The sequence below is a fragment of the Mobula hypostoma genome, chromosome 15 (genome assembly GCF_963921235.1).
Source record: "Mobula hypostoma chromosome 15, sMobHyp1.1, whole genome shotgun sequence".
NCBI lineage: Eukaryota > Metazoa > Chordata > Chondrichthyes > Myliobatiformes > Myliobatidae > Mobula > Mobula hypostoma.
In genome coordinates, this window is record NC_086111.1 from 75,765,889 (window position 1) to 75,784,725 (window position 18,837).

General features: G+C 52.2%; 1 protein-coding gene across 2 annotated transcripts in view; it reads left to right on the top strand.

Moving 5' to 3' along the window:
* The first annotated feature begins 1,511 nt into the window (after positions 1-1,511).
* Positions 1,512-18,837, top strand: part of impdh2 (IMP (inosine 5'-monophosphate) dehydrogenase 2) — a 46,702-nt gene continuing 29,376 nt past the window's right edge. The window contains exons 1-7 of one of the 2 annotated variants that reach the window (XM_063068295.1): positions 1,512-1,680; positions 5,700-5,748; positions 10,351-10,452; positions 14,717-14,791; positions 17,497-17,703; positions 18,207-18,294; positions 18,541-18,740. In XM_063068295.1, the coding sequence (XP_062924365.1) occupies positions 1,571-1,680; positions 5,700-5,748; positions 10,351-10,452; positions 14,717-14,791; positions 17,497-17,703; positions 18,207-18,294; positions 18,541-18,740 (831 nt within the window). In that variant the 5' untranslated portion in view covers positions 1,512-1,570. The remainder of the gene's footprint in view (positions 1,681-5,699; positions 5,749-10,350; positions 10,453-14,716; positions 14,792-17,496; positions 17,704-18,206; positions 18,295-18,540; positions 18,741-18,837) is intronic. The other variant, XM_063068296.1, reaches the window with a different exon arrangement.

Below are 18,837 nucleotides of genomic sequence, written 5' to 3' on the forward strand. Positions count from 1 at the left end.
AACCGAGTGGCGTAGGTTTAATCGATTAACTACCACAACACAAACAAGAGAAATCCAAGCAGCACACACAAAATGCTGGAGAAACACAGTCCCTTCTCCTCCCCTCCTTCCTCGCCCTCAGTTACTCTGCCCACCTACCCCATTCACTCCTCCCCTCCCCCACCCCTCACTCATTCACACCTCCCCACCCCTCCCCCTCCCCTCCTCCCCTCCCCTCACTCACTCTCCCCACCCCTCCCCTCACTCTCCCCACCCCCACTCATTCACTCCTCCCCTCCCCTCCCCCACTCACCCACCCACCCCTCCCTTCATTCACCCTGCCCCTCCCCTCCCTCATTCACCCCTCCCCTCCCTCATTCACCCCTCCCCTCATTCTCCCCTCTCCTCCCCTCCCCTCACTCACTCTCCCCACCCCTCACTCATTCACACCTCCCCTCCCCACCCCCTCCCGCCTCCCCCTCCCCTCCTCTCCCTCCCCTCCTCTCCCTCCTCCCCCTCCCCTCCTCTCCCTCCTCCCCCTCCCCTCCTCTCCCTCCTCCCCCTCCTCCCCTCCCCACCCCCTCCCGCCTCCCCCTCCCCTCCTCTCCCTCCCCTCCTCTCCCTCCTCCCCCTCCCCTCCTCTCCCTCCTCCCCCTCCCCTCCTCTCCCTCCTCCCCCTCCTCCCCTCCCCTCCTCTCCCTCCTCCCCTCCCCTCCTCTCCCTCCTCCCCTCCCCTCCTCTCCCTCCTCTCCCTCCTCCCCCTCCCCTCCCTCCTCCCCTCCCCTCCCTCCTCCCCCTCCTCCCCCCTCCCCTCCTCTCCCTCCTCCCCCCCCTCCTCTCCTCCCCTCCTCTCCCTCCTCTCCCTCCTCCCCCTCCCCTCCCCTCCCCCCCCCTCCCCTCCCCTCCCCCTCCCCTCCCCCCTCCCCCCCCCCTCCCCTCCCCCCTCCCCTCCCCCTCCCCTCCCCTCTCCCCTCCCCTCTCCCCTCCCCTCTCCTCTCCCCTCTCCTCTCCCCTCCCCTCTCCCCTCCCCTCTCCCCTCCCCTCTCCCCTCCCCTCTCCCCTCCCCTCTCCCTCCTCCCCTCTCCCTCCTCCCCTCTCCCTCCTCCCCTCTCCCTCCTCCCCTCTCCCTCCTCCCCTCTCCCTCCTCCCCTCTCCCTCCTCCCCTCCCCGCCTCACTCACTCTCCCCTCCCCCACTCATTCACTCCTCCCCTCCCCCACTCATTCACTCCTCCCCTCCCCCTCCCCTCTCCCCTCCCCTCTCCCCTCCCCTCTCCCCTCCCCTCTCCCTCCTCCCCTCCCCGCCTCACTCACTCTCCCCACCCCCACTCATTCACTCCTCCCCTCCCCCACTCATTCACTCCTCCCCTCCCCCACTCATTCACTCCTCCCCTCCCCCACTCACCCACCCCCCTCCCTTCATTCACCCCGCCCATCCCCTCACTCATTCACTCCTCCCCTCACTCATTCTCCCCTCCCCTCACATTCACTCCTCCCCTCACTCTCCCCACCTACCTCATCCGCCCCTCCCCTCCGCTCCCCATTGGACGCCCGTGCCGCCGGATATCCGCTGAGAGTCACGTTGTGGCGGCGATGGCGGAGCCCGGGGCCGAGTTTCTCATCAGCGGCGGCACCGGTTATGTCCCGGAGGACGGGCTGAGCGGTGCGCAGCTCCTGGGGGCCGGAGACGGGCTGACCTACAAGTGAGAGCCGGGGTCTGGGGAGAGGGCCGGGTCTGAGCGCAGAGACCGAGCGGGAGCGGCAGCGTGGTGGGGAATGAAGTGTGCCGGCGGGAAGCTCGGGGAGAGAGGGGGCTGCCCGGCGGAGAAGGAAGGGGGGGGTCGCCCGGTGAAGCCGGAGAGAGAGAGGAGGGACGGGCTGCCCTTGGCGGAGCGGGAATGGGGGGGGGGGGAATGATCCGGCGGAGCGGGAATTGCGGGGGGGGGGGGAAGGTCCGGCGGAGCGGGAATTGCGGGGGGGGGGGAAGGTCCGGCGGAGCGGGAATTGCGGGGGGGGGGAAGGTCCGGCGGAGCGGGAATTGCGGGGGGGGGGAATGATCCGGCGGAGCGGGAATGGGCGGGGGGTGGGAAGGTCCGGCGGAGCGGGAATTGCGGGGGGGGGGAATGATCCGGCGGAGCGGGAATTGCGGGGGGGGGAAGGTCCGGCGGAGCGGGAATTGCGGGGGGGGGGGGGGAATGATCCGGCGGAGCGGGAATGGGCGGGGGGGGGAAGGTCCGGCGGAGCGGGAATTGCGGGGGGGGGGAAGGTCCGGCGGAGCGGGAATTGCGGGGGGGGGGGGAAGGTCCGGCGGAGCGGGAATTGCGGGGGGGGGGGAAGGTCCGGCGGAGCGGGAATTGCGGGGGGGGGGAAGGTCCGGCGGAGCGGGAATTGCGGGGGGGGGGGAAGGTCCGGCGGAGCGGGAATTGCGGGGGGGGGGGGAAGGTCCGGCGGAGCGGGAATTGCGGGGGGGGGGAAGGTCCGGCGGAGCGGGAATTGCGGGGGGGGGGGAAGGTCCGGCGGAGCGGGAATTGCGGGGGGGTGAATGATCCGGCGGAGCGGGAATTGCGGGGGGGGGAAGGTTCGGCGGAGCGGGAATTGGGGTGGGGGGAAGGTCTGGCGGAGCGGGAATTGCGGGGGGGGGGAGGTCCGGAGGAGCGGGAATTGCGGGGGGAGGGGAAGGTCCGGTGGAGCGGGAATTAGGCGGGGGGGGGGGAGGAGGAAGGTCCGGCGGAGTGGGAATTGGGGTGGGGGGGAAGGTCTGGCGGAGCGGGAATTGCGGGGGGGGGAAGGTTCGACGGAGCGGGAATTGGGCAGGGGGGAGATTGCCAGCGGAGCAGGAATTTGGGTGGGGGGGATGGCCCAGCGGAGCGGGAGTTGGGATGGAGGGTGGGTGGGTGGATGTGTGGGGGTAACAATGCAGTGATGTCCTGCCACGATACAATGGTCTGAATCACTGAGGCTGCAGGCCAAGTGCTGGGCGATGGATCAGTATGTATGAAGCTGGCCAATTAGTCTGTTGGACTCTTTCCCGGGAGGGTGGGGGTAGTAGCTGATATGTGGGGGCTGGGGAATGGTTGAGGAGATTGATGGCAGGCTGAAGGGCTGACTGTACTGGGATGATCTCAGACTCCCCTCTCTGTGCATCGGTGTGGGATGTGATGGGCCAGCACCGTGTGGGGGGGGGGTCAGATTTTGGGCAGGTGTTGAGCACTGTAGTGGGGGTTAGCTGTTGAGCAACCAGGTGTGAAGGGTTTCGGTGTAATAGCAGCTGGTTCCTTAGGATCAGTTATCACCAGTAGTTGAAGAGGTTGAGAGCTGTTACCCAGCTGAGGCCGTGGCGATGTGTAGGGACATTGTCAGCTCTGTCTCCTGACAGGCGGCTGACCCGGTCCTGTGATCCTCCATTTCTCTTCCTCGCCTCCCGTAACCCTGAGAGAGGAGTGGAGAGATGGAGCACGAGGTTGGTGCTCCAGGAGAGGTGTGGAGATGTGAAGAGGATATATGTGGGTAAGGATATTGTCACCTGTGGGAATGGACAACGCATCACTGTGAGGGGGAGGGGGAAGTACAGGTGTTGGTGTTAGGAGCTGCAGTCTTTCACAGCTGAGTCGATCAGCAGGTTGGGGAGCTGGTGTGTGTTGATGTGGGGGGAGGGTTGATTAACTGTGCTTGGATGAGCTGAGAATTTTATTGAAAACATTTGATTTTTAATTGAATTAGCGTGGACTGAGGAGTGGAGCATAAATGTTCAATTAAATTACGTTGAATTTGGGCAGTGTGAACCAGCCATTCATTGAGATTGTCGGATGCCTCAAAGCAAGATTATCATCTGAGACAGAATTCAGAGCACAGTGTGTAGTCGAGGGGTCCCTGTGTTCTGCTCCTCCCAGCCTTCCAACGTATTGACCTGAGGGTTTGTGCTGGAAGGGAGGAGGTCATTGGGGTTCCTGGGCAGGTGCCTCCCTAAAGGGGTTCTCATCAGCAGAAGCCAAAGAAGCTCGATCAGGACTGATGTGCGTCCTTACAACTTCTCTCTCCTGAAGTCTACAATCAATTCTGTGGTCTTGTTTGCATTCAGTACAAGGTTGCTATTCCAAGCCTACTCAACCAGCCTGTCTTTCTCACTCCTGTGTGCCTCCTCATCAGCATCGGAGATTTCGACAACAGCTGTGTCGTCGGGAGACTTCTGGATGGCATTTGTGCTGTGCCCAGCCGCACAATCGTAGGTGTAGAGATACAAAGGCCCAGGTTTTGGAGTTAGTTGACTAGAACTGAGAGTATGATTGTGTTGAACACTAAGCTGCAATCAATCAACAGCAGCCTGGTGTGGGTATTGCTCTTGTCCAGGTGATCCAAGGCCAGTGAACCAGTGAGATTGCATCCACTGTTGACCTATTGTGGCGAGAGGCAAATTGTAGCACGTCCAAGCCCTTGCTTAGACAGGAGTTGTTTCCAACCATGATCAAACTCTCAAAGCACTTCAGCACATTAGATATGAGTTCTTCTTGGACACTGATCTGATTGTTGTTCTTTGAGAGCAGGTGGGAACCTTCAGCTGCAACAGTGTAAGATTGAAGATGTCCATGAACACTCCTGCCAGTTGGTTGCCACAGATTTATAGTGCTCAATAGGTACATCTTCAGGACCTGATGCCTTGGGGGGGTTCACCCTCTTGAAAGATGTTCTGATGTCAACTTCCAAGTCACAGGTCACAGCGGCACCAGATGCTGTAGGGATTTGCACAGGTGTAGTTTTATTCTCCCTTTCAAAGCGAGCATGAAAGGTGTTGAGCTTACTGGAGAGTGAAGTATCACAGCCATTCATGATGTTAGGTTTCATCTTGTAGGATGTAATGGCCTGAAAACCCTGCCAGGGCTGTCGTGTATCTGAATCTCTCTCTTACTTCAATCAGAATTGCTTTTTCGTTCTCATGATGGCTGCCTGTATATCGTACATAGGCTTCTTGGAGGATCTGGGTCGCTGTTTTTGAACATCGTAGATCTTGCTCTCAGCAGACTGAATCTCCAAGTTCATCCAGGGCTTCTGGTTTGGCAATGTCTAGTATGGTCTCGAAGGCACACACTCATCCATACAGGTATTGATGAAGTTGGTGATAACTGTGGCATATTCATTCAGATCCGAAGATGAAGAATCTCCAAATATGGTCCAGTCCACCGATTCACTGTGTACAAGTAGAGGAATGAGTCAAATCAGGATCAACTGCCTCCAGTCCAGTCCTGACTTACAGATGTAGTAGAGTCATGAGGGGCATGGATCAGGTAAATGCACACAGCCTTTTTCCCAGGGTTAGGGGATCGAGAACTGGGAGAATGGATTAAGTGTGAGATGGGATAGGAATGTTAGAGGCAACCTTTTCACCCAGAGGGTGGTGAGTATATGGAATGAACTGCCAGAGGAAGTGGCTGTGGCAGGTACAACAATACTGTTTAGAAGACACTCGGACGGTTATGTGGGTGGGACGCTTGGACAGGTACGCGAACGAGAAAGGCTTAGGGCCAAATGCAGGCAAATGGGACTAGCTCAAGTGGTCATCTTGTTCAGCAAAACTCGAGCATTGTTCTTTTCCTAAAGAACACGCAGTTAACACCATTAGTCCTGTCCCCTTATAGGCATTGATGTTAGTATTTTAACTGAGAGGAAGATTGTGTTCTGCTGAGGGTGTTCAGTTAATATTAAGTTGCTGTTTTTTTTTGTTTTTCAGTGATTTCCTGATCTTGCCAGGATACATTGATTTTACCTCCGATCAAGTGGTGAGTTTCAGAATTAAAGCTCCTCGGTCTATTGGGTTGGGGACAGCACGTGATAACTGTCTCACCCAACTGCCCTTTCTACTCCATGCCCTACGGCCTCAAAACACCTGTTGTGTTGTTCATAATTTGTTTCCTCCGGCCTTACGGGTGTCCCACTGCAATAACCGTATAACAATTACAGCACGGAAACAGGCCATCTCGGCCCTTCTAGTCCATGCCGAACGCTTACTCTCACCTAGTCCCACTGACTTGCACTCAGCCCATAACCCTCCGTTCCTTTCCTGTCCATATATCTATCCAATTTTTCTTTAAATGACAATATTGAACCTGCCTCAACCACTTCTGCTGGAAGCTCGTTCCACACAGCTACCACTCTCTGAGTAAAGAAGTTCCCCCTCATGTTACCCCTAAACTTTTGCCCTTCAACTCTCAACTCATGTCCTCTTGTTTGAATCTCCCCTACTGTAAATGGAAAAAGCCTATCCACGTCAACTCTATCTATCCCCCTCTTAATTTTAAGTACCTCTATCAAGTCCCCCCTCAACTTTCTGCGCTCCAAAGAATAAAGACCTAACTTGTTCAACCTTTCGCTGTAACTCAGGTGCTGAAACCCAGGTAACATTCTAGTAAATCTTCTCTGTACTCTCTCTATTTTGTTGACATCTTTCCTATAATTCAGTGACCAGAACTGTACACAGTACTCCAAATTTGGCCTTAACAATGCCTTGTACAATTTTAACATTATATCCCAACTCATATACTCAATGCTCTGTTTTATGCAGGCCAGCATACCAAAAGCTTTCTTCATCACCCTATCCACATGAGATTCTACCTTCAGGGAACTATGCACCATTATTCCTAGATCTCTCTGTTCTGCTGCATTCTTCAATGCCCTACCATTTACCATGTAGGTCCTAATTTGATTAGTCCTACCAAAATGTAGCACCTCACATTTATCAGCATTAAACTCCATCTGCCATCTTTCAGCCCACTCTTCTAACTGGCCTAAATCTCTCTGCAAGCTTTGAAAACCTGCTTCATTATCCACAACGCCACCTATCTTAGTATCATATGCATACTTACTAATCCAATTTACCACCCCATCATCCAGATCACTAATGTATATGACGAACAGCACTGGACCCAGTACAGATCCCTTAGGCACACCACTAGTCACCGGCCTCCAACCTGACAAACAGTTATCCAGCACTACTCTCTGGCATCTCCCATTCAGTCACTGTTGAATCCATTTTACTACTTCAATATGAATACCTAATGATTGAACCTTCCTAACTAACCTTCCGTGTGGAACCTTGTCAAAGGCCTTACTGAAGTCCATACAGACAACATCCACCGCTTTATCCTCGTCAACTTTCCTGGTAACCTCTTCAAAAAATTCAAGATTTACCAATTGTGACCTTCCACGCACAAATCCATGTTGACTGTTCCTAATCAGACCCTGTCTATCCAGATAATTATATATACCATCTCTAAAAATACTTTCCATTAATTTACCCACCACTGATGTCAAACTCACAGGCCGATAATTGCTAGGTTTACTCTTCGAACCCTTTTTAAACAATGGAACAACATGAGCAATACGCCAATCCTCTGGCACCATTCCCATTTCTAATGACATTTGAAATATTTCTCTCAGAACCCCTGCTATTTCTACACTAATTTCCCTCAAGGTCCTAGGGAATATCCTGTCAGGACCCAGAGTCTTATCCACTTTTATATTATAAAGCGCCAGTACTTCCTCCTCTTTAATCATCATAGTTTCCATAACTACCCTACTTGTTTCCCTTACCTTACACAATTCAATATCCTTCTCCTTAGTCAATACCGAAGAAAAGAAATTGTTCAAAATCTCCCCCATCTCTTTTGGCTCCACACATAGCTGTCCACTCTGATTCTCAAAGGGACCAATTTTATCCTTCACTATCCTTCTGCTATTAATATAATGGTAGAAACCCTTTGGATTTATTTTCACCTTACTTGCCAAAGCAACCTCGTATCTTTTAGCTTTTCTAATTTCTTTCTGAAGATTCTTTTTATATTCTTTATATTCCTTGAGCACCTCATTTACTCCATGCTGCCTATATTTATTGTAGATATCTCTCTTTTTCCGAACCAAGTTTCCAATATCCCTTGAAAACCATGGCTCTCTCAAACTTTTAATCTTTCCTTTCAACCTAACAGAAATATAAAGATCCTGTACCCTCAAAATTTCACCTTTAAATGACCTCCATTTCTCTATTACACCCTTCCCATAAAACAAGTTGTCCCAATCCACTCCTTCTAAATCCTTTCGCATCTCCTCAAAGTTAGCCTTTCTCCAATCAAAAATCTCAATCCTGGGTCCAGACCTATCCTTCTCCATAATTATATTGAAACTAATAGCATTGTGATCACTGGACCGAAGTGCTCCCCAACACAAACCTCCGTCACCTGACCTATCTCATTCCCTAACAAGAGATCCAACACTGCCCCTTCTCTCGTTGGTACCTCTATGTATTGCTGCAAAAAACTACCTTGCATACATTTGACAAACTCCAAACCATCCAGCCCTTTTACAGAATGGGCTTCCCAGTCTATGTATGGAAAATTAAAATCTCCCACAATCACAACCTTCTGCTTACTACAAATATCTGCTATCTCCTTACAAATTTGCTTCTCCAATTCTCGCTCCCCATTAGGTGGTCTATAATACACCCCTATAAGTGTTACTACACCTTTCCCATTCCTTAGTTCCACCCAAATAGCCTCCCTAGACGAGCCCTCTAATCTATCCTGCCAGAGCACCGCTGTAATAGTTTCTCTGACAAGCAATACAACACCTCCTCTTCTTGTCCCTCTGATTCTATCACACCTGAAGCAATGAAATCCAGGAATATTTAGTTGCCAATCACACCCCTCCTGTAACCATGTTTCACTAATAGCTACCGCATCATATTTCCAGGTATCAGTCCATGCTCTAAGCTCATCCACCTTTCTTATAATGCTCCTAGCATTAAAATAAATGCATTTAAGAAATTCTCCACCTCTTACTCTCTGTTTATCACTAACGGTGCAAAGAACTTTACTATCTTCTTTTTCTTCCTTCTCCCCTACATCTGTTCCTACACTCTTGTTCCCCTCCCCCCTTGTATCTAGTTTAAATCCACTGGAGCCTCTCTAGCAAACCTACCTGCAAGAATATTTGTCCCCCTCCAGTTTAGATGTAAACCGTCCTGTCGGGACAGGTCCCACTTTCCCTGGAAAACTGCCCAATTATCTAAAAATCTGAAGTCCTCCCTCTTGCACCATGTTTTCAGCCACGTGTTGTTCTGCACTATCTCACTATTTCTGAACCCGCCTGCACGTGGCACAGGTAGCAGTCCTGAGGTTGCTGTCCTGGAGGCCTTTTCCTTTAACTTGGCGCCTAACTCCCTAAACTCACCTTTCAGGACCTCCTCACTCTTCCTACCCATGTCATTGGTCCCTACATGGACCATGACATCCGGCTGCTCACCCTCCCTCTCGAGAATACTGAGAACTCGATCCAAGATATCGCGGACCTTGGCACCAGGGAGGCAACAGACCATCCGAGATTCTGGATCTCTTCCACAGAACCTCTTATCAGTCCCCCTAACTATTGAATCCCTTATCACTACTGCTCTCCTCTTTTCCCTCCTTCCCTTCTGAGCTGAGGGTCCCATCTCAGTGCCAGAGACGCAATGAGACCAATGTGTGGCTGGAAAGTGGCACTTTACGATGATCATGGATTGAAGTTGGATTCTCATTGCTGTCTGTACGTTCTGCGGTTTCCTCCCACGTTCCAAGGATGAGTTAAGAAGTTGTGGACATGCTATAGTGATGCCAGGAGCGTGGCGGCACTGGCGAGCTGCGCCCAGCACATTCTTGGACTGTGTTGGCTGTTGATGCAAACGATGTATTTAACTATTTGTGTTGATGCACACATGACAAATAAAGTCAATCTTTAATGTTTGATTTTCCCCTTCCTGTCCCTCACACACTTCTCCTCACCACTCACCCACTCCCACTGTTCTCTTCACTCCCCCCCCACCCCACCCCACCCCAAAGAAACCGGTTCGCCTGTAGATCACTGAACCCTCCTTGATTCAGGCAAATGGTTTCTCCAGTGTCTTTGCTCTGTGGAACTCCTACCCCGGTGAATCTCCTCTGCACCCCCCCCCCCCCTTGCCTTTCCTTTCTCTCCCCTGCTGAAGTGTGGCTCCATTTGGAAGGGATGATCTCATCTGGTGGAAAACAAGGCACCAGAAATACTCGGAGATCGGTCAACATCCTGTGAAGGACATGTGCAGGGGTTAATGTTCACATACTCCCCCACCCACCCAAATAAATGATTTGCTGGTGGATGTTTATTTGTGCACGGGTCAGTATTGTAGGTGAGAGGTCTGATGTGGTGTAAGTTCCTGTTCCTATACAGGAGACTGGGATGGATTGGTATTTGGGGTTGTATCTCCATGCATGGGTTCTTCCATGACTGCTGGTCTGAGAAGGGAATTGGAAGTGGCTCGACCCAGTTCAGGCTGTTGGGTGAACGCGCACACTGATTCACTTCCTGTCTCTACATAGGACCTTACCTCTGCACTCACCAAGAAGATCAGACTAAAGACGCCGCTCGTCTCCTCCCCGATGGACACAGTGACTGAAGCCAATATGGCCATTGCGATGGCGGTGAGTGAACTAGACGGTGGGGGGGGGGGGTGCCGGGTTGGGTGAGGAAGCCCCTCAATTAGTTTAGTAGTGTATCACCCCAAGGAGCCACATGAATAGCAACAGTCCTTTTGGTCTTCTGGTGGAGTAAAGGGAATTAGAGACATGAGACAGGAGCTGGCCAAAGTTTATTGGAAGGAAACACTACCAAGGATGACAGCAGAGCAGCAATGGCTGGAGTTTCTAGAAGAAATTCAGAAGGGTCAGGAAAGATGCATTCCAAAGATAAAGTAGTATTCTAAAGGGAGGATGAGGCATCCGTGGCTGACGAAGGAAGACAAGAAAATGGAAGACAAGAAAACATAAAAGCAAAAGAGAGGGCATATAATTGAGCAAAAAATAGTGGCTAGCTCGAGGCTTGGGAAGCTTTTAAGAGCCAACAGAAGGCTACTAAAAAAGCAATAAGGTGAGAAAAAATGAAATGTGAAGGTAAACTATGCAATAATATCAAAGAAGGTACCAAAAGGTTTTCAGATATATAAAGAGTAGAATACAAGTGGGAGTGGATATCAGACTGCTGGAAAATGAAGCTGAAGCGCTAGTAATGGGGGACAAAGAAATGGCAGCCATACTTAATGAGTATTTCACGATTGTCTTCACTGTGTATGCCAGAAATTACAGAGTGCCAGGGGCAGAAGTGAGTGTAGCTGCTATTACTAAGGAGAAGGTGTTTGGGAAGCTGAAAGGTATAAAGGTAGGTAAGTCACTTGGACCAGATGATGTGCACCCCAGGGTTTGGAAAGAGGTGGCAGAAGAGATTGTGGAGGCATTAGTAATGAAAATTCAAGAATCACTGGAATCTGGAATGGTTTCAGAGGAATTGAAAATTACAAATGTCACTGCACTCTTTAAGAAGTGAGGGAGGCAGAAGAAAGGAAATTATAGGCCAGGTAGTCTGACTTAAGTGTTGGGAACATGTTGGAGATCATTATTAAAGATGAGGTTTTGGGGTACTTGGGGCACATGATAAAATAGACCAAAGTCAGCATAGTTTCCTTAAGGGAAATCTTGCTTTACAAATCTGTTGGAATTGTTTTTTTGTAGTTTATTTTTTATTGAAGTTCATCATCAAACAAACATTTCCATAAGATGTATTTCAGATTCTGTGCATATATATCATATAATCATATTTGTCACAAATCTCCACATAATATTTATCTGAGGTATACACTTATAGAAAGGAGAGGAAAGAAAGAACAGAGGAGGCAATGATAGACAAAGGAGAATCAGCTGATGTGGTCTACTTGGATTGTCAGAATACCACACGTGAGGCTGCTTACCAAGAGTCCGTGGTATTACAGGAAAGCTACTAGCCTGGATAGAAGATTGGCTGAGTGGCAGGAGGCAAAGAACGGGAATAAAGGGGCATTTTCTGATTGGCTGCCAGTGACTAGTGGTGTTGCACAGGGGTCAGTGTTTGGAACTCTTCATGTTATATGTCAATGATTTGGATGCCGGAATTAATGGATTTGTGGCCAAGTTTACAGGTGATACGAAGATAGGTGGAGGTGACGGCAGTGCTGAGGAAGCAGGGAGCCTGCAGAAGGACTTAGACAGACTGGGAGAATGGGCAAAGAAGTGGCTGATGGAATAGAGTGTTGGGAAGTACACAGTCATGCATGTTGGTGGAAGGAATAAAAGACAGAACACTCAAAAATCCAAGGACAGAAAGCTCAAAAATCCAAGGTGCAAAGGGTCTCGGGAGTCTTCGTGCGGGATTCCCTGAATGTTAACCAGCACCCAATGTTACTCCCATGTTCAAAAGAGGAAGATGGATGGTGGGAAATGATGGAGTGTAAGACCCTGAGCTGAGATGCGTGCTTTTGGGGTATCAGGGTCTGGGTGAGCTTGTCCATGGGCACTGACTGCTGTCAGATGTTGGGATGGCAGGGTAATACAATGCGTGTGTTGAGGTGATGTTGGGTTACAGGATAGGTTATTGGGGTGATGTTGGTGTGTGTCAGGTTGAGGGGTGTTGGGGTGGTGTTGGTGTGTCAGGGTGAGGGGTGTTGGGGTGGTGTTGGTGTGTCGGGGTGATGGGTAGTTGGTGTCAGGGTGAGGGGTGATGGGGTGGTGTTGGTGTGTCAGGGTGAGGGGTGATGGGGTGTTGGTGTGTCAGGGTGAGGGGTGATGGGGTGGTGTTGGTGTGTCAGGGTGAGGGGTGGTGTTGGTGTGTCAGGGTGATGGAGTGTTGGTGTGTCAGGGTGAGGGGTGATGGAGTGTTGGTGTGTCAGGGTGAGGGGTGATGGGGTGTTGGTGTGTCAGGGTGAGGGGTGATGGGGTGGTGTTGGTGTGTCAGGGTGAGGGGTGATGGGGTGTTGTTAGTGTGTCAGGGTGAGGGGTGATGGGGTGTTGTTAGTGTGTCAGGGTGAGGGGTGGTGTTGGTGTGTCAGGGTGAGGGGTGGTGTTGGTGTGTCAGGGTGAGGGGTGATGGGGTGTTGGTGTGTCAGGGTGAGGGGTGATGGGGTGTTGGTGTGTCAGGGTGAGGGGTGATGGGGTGGTGTTGGTGTGTCAGGGTGAGGGGTGATGGGGTGTTAGTGTGTCAGGGTGAGGGGTGGTGTTGGTGTGTCAGGGTGAGGGGTGTTGGGGTGGTGTTGGTGTGTCGGGGTGATGGGTAGTTGGTGTCAGGGTGAGGGGTGATGGGGTGGTGTTGGTGTGTCAGGGTGAGGGGTGATGGAGTGTTGTTAGTGTGTCAGGGTGAGGGGTGATGGGGTGTTGTTAGTGTGTCAGGGTGAGGGGTGGTGTTGGTGTGTCAGGGTGAGGGGTGGTGTTGGTGTGTCAGGGTGAGGGGTGATGGGGTGTTGGTGTGTCAGGGTGAGGGGTGATGGGGTGTTGTTAGTGTGTCAGGGTGAGGGGTGGTGTTGGTGTGTCAGGGTGAGGGGTGGTGTTGGTGTGTCAGGGTGAGGGGTGTTGGTGTGTCAGGGTGAGGGGTGATGGGGTGTTGGTGTGTCAGGGTGAGGGGTGATGGGGTGGTGTTGGTGTGTCAGGGTGAGGGGTGATGGGGTGGTATTGGTGTGTCAGGGTGAGGGGTGATGGAGTGTTGGTGTGTCAGGGTGAGGGGTGATGGGGTGGTATTGGTGTGTCAGGGTGAGGGGTGATGGGGTGTTGGTGTGTCAGGGTGAGGGGTGATGGGGTGTTGGTGTGTCAGGGTGAGGGGTGATGGGGTGTTGGTGTGTCAGGGTGAGGGGTGATGGGGTGTTGGTCTGTCAGGGTGAGGGGTGATGGGGTGTTGGTCTGTCAGGGTGAGGGGTGATGGGGTGTTGGTGTGTCAGGGTGAGGGGTGATGGGGTGGTGTTGGTGTGTCAGGGTGAGGGGTGATGGGGTGTTGGTCTGTCAGGGTGAGGGGTGATGGGGTGTTGGTGTGTCAGGGTGAGGGGTGGTGTTGGTGTGTCAGGGTGAGGGGTGATGGGGTGTTGGTCTGTCAGGGTGAGGGGTGATGGGGTGTTGGTGTGTCAGGGTGAGGGGTGGTGTTGGTGTGTCAGGGTGAGGGGTGATGGGGTGTTGTTAGTGTGTCAGGGTGAGGGGTGATGGGGTGTTGGTGTGTCAGGGTGAGGGGTGATGGGGTGGTGTTGGTGTGTCAGGGTGAGGGGTGGTGTTGGTGTGTCAGGGTGAGGGGTGATGGGGTGTTGGTCTGTCAGGGTGAGGGGTGATGGGGTGTTGGTGTGTCAGGGTGAGGGGTGGTGTTGGTGTGTCTGGGTGAGGGGTGGTGTTGGTGTGTCAGGGTGAGGGGTGATGGGGTGTTGGTGTGTCAGGGTGAGGGGTGATGGGGTGTTGGTCTGTCAGGGTGAGGGGTGATGGGGTGTTGGTGTGTCAGGGTGAGGGGTGATGGGGTGGTGTTGGTGTGTCAGGGTGAGGGGTGATGGGGTGTTGTTAGTGTGTCAGGGTGAGGGGTGATGGGGTGGTGTTGGTGTGTCAGGGTGAGGGGTGGTGTTGGTGTGTCAGGGTGAGGGGTGGTGTTGGTGTGTCAGGGTGAGGGGTGATGGGGTATTGGTCTGTCAGGGTGAGGGGTGATGGGGTGGTATTGGTGTGTCAGGGTGAGGGGTGGTGTTGGTGTGTCAGGGTGAGGGGTGATGGGGTGTTAGTGCGTCAGGGTGCGGGGTGGTGTTGATGTGTCAGGGTGTTGGGTGATGGGGTGGTGTCGGTGTATCAGTGTGAGAGGTGTTGGGCTGACATTAAGGTGTTTTGTGCAGAGTTTATGTCTAACGGTCTCTTCTCTTCCCCACAGCTGATGGGAGGAATCGGTTTCATTCACCACAACTGCACCCCCGAGTTCCAGGCCAACCAAGTGCGCAGGGTGAAGGTACGGACCCTCTCCTGTCACAGTATGTTGACAGGCCGACCGGGGGAATGCCATACTAGATCTAGTACTAGGTAATGAACCGGGTCAGGTCACAGATCTCTCAGTGGCTGAGCATCTGGGGGACAGTGACCACCGCTCCCTGGCCTTTAGCATTATCATGGAAAAGGATAGAATCAGAGAGGACAGGAAAATTTTTAATTGGGGAAGGGCAAATTATGAGGCTATAAAGCTAAAAATTGCGGGTGTGAATTGGGATGATGTTTTTGCAGGGAAATGTACTATGGACATGTGGTCGATGATTAGGGATCTCTTGCAGGATGTTAGGGATAAATTTGTCCCGGTGAGGAAGATAAAGAATGGTAGGGTGAAGGAACCATGGGTGACAAGTGAGGTGGAAAATCTAGTCAGGTGGAAGAAGGCAGCATACATGAGGTTTAGGAAGCAAGGATCAGACGGGTCTATTGAGGAATATAGGGTAACAAGAAAGGAGCTTAAGAAGGGGCTGAGAAGAGCAAGAAAGGGGCATGAGAAGGCCTTGGCAAGTAGGGGAAAGGAAAACCCCAAGGCATTCTTAAATTATTTGAAGAACAAAAGGATGACAGGAATGAAGATAGGACCGATTAGAGATAAAGGTGGGAAGATGTGCCTGGAGGCTGTGGAAGTGAGCGAGGTCCTCAGTGAATACTTCTCTTCGGTATTCACCAATGAGAGGGAACTTGATGATGGTGAGGACAATATGAGGGAGGTTGATGTTCTGGAGCATGTTGATATTAAGGGAGAGGAGGTGTTGGAGTTATTAAAATACATTAGGATGGATAAGTCCCAGGGGCCTGACGGAATATTCCTCTGGCTGCTGCACGAGGCGAGGGAACAGATTGCTGATATTTATGTCCTCATTGTCTACGGGAATGGTATCAGAGGATTGGAGGGAGGCGAATGTTGTCCCCTTTTTCAAAAAAGGTAGTAGGGATAGTCCAGGTAATTATAGACCAGTGAGCCTTACGTCTGTGGTGGGAAAGCTGTTGGAAAAGATTCTTAGAGATAGGATCTATGGGCATTTAGAGAATCATGGTCTGATCAGGGACAGTCAGCATGGCTTTGTGAAGGGCAGATCGAGTCTAACAAGCCTGATAGAGTTCTTTGAGGAGGTGACCAGGCATATAGATGAGGGTAGTGCAGTGGATGTGATCTATATGGATTTTAGTAAGGCATTTGACAAGGTTCCACATGGTAGGCTTATTCAGAAAGTCAGAAGGCATGGGATCCAGGGAAGTTTGGCCAGGTGGATTCAGAATTGGCTAGCCTGCAGAAGGCAGAGGGTGGTGGTGGAGGGAGTACATTCAGATTGGAGGGTTGTGACTAGTGGTGTCCCACAAGGATCTGTTCTGAGACCTCTACTCTTCGTGATTTTTATTAACGACCTGGATGTGGGGGTAGAAGGGTGGGTTAGCAAGTTTGCAGACGACACAAATGTTGGTGGTGTTGTAGGTAGTGTAGAGGATTGTCGAAGATCGCAGAGAGACATTGATAGGATGCAGAACTGGGCTGAGAAGTGGCAGATGGACTTCAACCCGGAGAAGTGTGAGATTGTACACTTTGGAAGGACAAACTCCAAGGCAGAGTACAAAGTAAATGGCAGGATACTTGGTAGTGTGGAGGAACAGAGGGATCTGGGGGTAAATGTCCACAGATCCCTGAAAGTTGCCTCACAAGTAGATAGGGTAGTTAAGAAAGCTTATGGGGTGTTAGCTTTCATAAGTCGCGGGATAGAGTTTAAGAGTCGCGAGGTAATGATGCAGCTCTATAAAACTCTGGTTAGGCCATACTTGGAGTACTGTGTCCAGTTCTGGTCGCCTCACTATAGAAAGGATGTGGATGCATTGAAAAGGGTACAGAGGAGATTTACCAGGATGCTGTCTGGTTTAGAAAGTATGCATTATGATCAGAGATTAAGGGAGCTAGGGCTTTACTCTTTGGAGAGAAGGAGGACGAGAGGAGATATGATAGAGGTATACAAGATATTAAGAGGAATAGATAGAGTGGATAGCCAGCGCCTCTTCCCCAGGGCACCACTGCTCAATACTAGAGGACATGGCTTTAAGGTACGGGGTGGGAAGTTCAAGGGGATATTAGAGGAAGGTTTTTTACTCAGAGAGTGGTTGGTGCATGGAATGCACTGCCTGAGTCAGTGGTGGAGGCAGATACACTAGTGAAATTTAAGAGACTACTAGACAGGTATATGGAGGAATTTAAGGTGGGCGGTTATATGGGAGGCAGGGTTTGAGGGTCGGCAGAATAATGTGGGTTGAAGGTCCTGTACTTTGCTGTGCTGTTCTACGTTCCACAGGGTGGTGGTGTCTCTGTGATGGGTGATGGGTGCTCCATTAGGGAGGGGCGGTGGGGACGAGGGGGATTGGGGTCCTGGTGAAGGGGTGGGGCTTGTTCATGAATGGTGACCAGATATGATGGTGTGGTGGGTGCTATTTAGTGACAGTGGGGGTATTGGGGTCATATGAGATCAAGGTAAGGTGATCGGGATCAGAGGTTAGGTTGGTGTCAGAGACCAGATGGAGTTGTGAGTTGGTTCGTAGGCTGGGATTGTGGTGAGGGTCTGGGCTTGGGTCGAAGGTGGAGTCAGGGTGGGTTTTGGACGAGGGGTGGATGGTCAGGCTGGGTGACTGGCTAACTGTGATGGGGGTTTCCAGAAATACGAACAGGGATTCATCACGGACCCAGTGGTGATGAGCCCCCGCGATCGGGTCCGCGACGTTTTCGAGGCAAAGGCTCGGCACGGGTTCTGCGGGATTCCCATCACCGATTCTGGAAAGCTGGGGGGGAAGCTGGTTGGAATCATCTCATCTCGAGACATCGACTTCCTGACACAGGAGAAGCACGACCTCCCGCTGGCTGAGGTATGTGGAGGGGCTGCTGGGCCGAGGTGTGGGAAGAGATAGCTGGGTTCAGACACATCCTACAGCTGGGGTGGGGGAATTGGCCCAGGGGTGACCCAGTGAAGGGGGCCATTGGCTGTGGAAGTGGTTACTGGACTGTGGTGGCAGAAGTCCTCTCCCACTGTTCATTCCCACTTTTCGGCTGGGGTCAGGGGTTTGGCAGGCTGGGCGATGCCAGGCTCAGGGATAGAGGCATTCCTGGGGTCAAGGCTTGGGGTTTGGGCATTGTCTGAGTTGGGGGTCAGATGTCAACAGGGTAGGCCATTGCGGGAGTCCATTATTGCCATCGTTGAAGGTTGGGGTGTTGCTGGCGATGAGGGTCAGGTGTTCAGGGGTTACTGGGGTCAGATTCAGGCATTGCCAGGGTCAGAGTTTGAGGTGCATTGAGGCTTGGAGGTCTAGCATTACTGTATCAGGGTCTGTGATTGGGGTGGGGCCTACTGACCTCTGACCCTCTGCTGCAGGTGATGACGAGGAGGGAGGACCTGGTCGTGGCTCCAGCAGACATTACCCTGAAGGAGGCCAACGAGATCCTGCAAAGGAGCAAGAAAGGTGCTGACCATTATTGACTGCTGGTGATCATTAATGACTGCTGCCAGTCGTTGCCGACCACTGGTGATAGCTACAGACCGTGGAGGGGTCCTAAGGTAGGGGGTGGAGAACCAGAGACACTGCACCCTTTACTGTGACCCCTCAGGGTTGGGGGTGGGGGGGAGTAGGGATGGGGGTGGATTGTGATCTTTAGGAGTGGGTGAAGTGTGAATCACCAGCTGAACTCTGCCGCACCCCCTTCCCCAGGGAAGCTCCCAATCGTTAATGAGGACGACCAGCTGGTGGCCATCATCGCTCGGACCGACCTGAAGAAGAACAGGGACTACCCCCTCGCCTCCAAGGACTCCCGCAAGCAGCTACTGTGCGGGGCAGCCATCGGCACCCATGAGGATGACAAATATCGGCTCGACCTCCTGGCCCAGGCAGGGGTGGACGCTGTGGTCCTGGTGAGTATCCCATCCTCACTGACAAACTGGCGCCATCCCATCGTGAGAGTCAGTGTGGTCTGGGGGAGGGAAAAGAATTGACCGTCTGGAGGGGAGG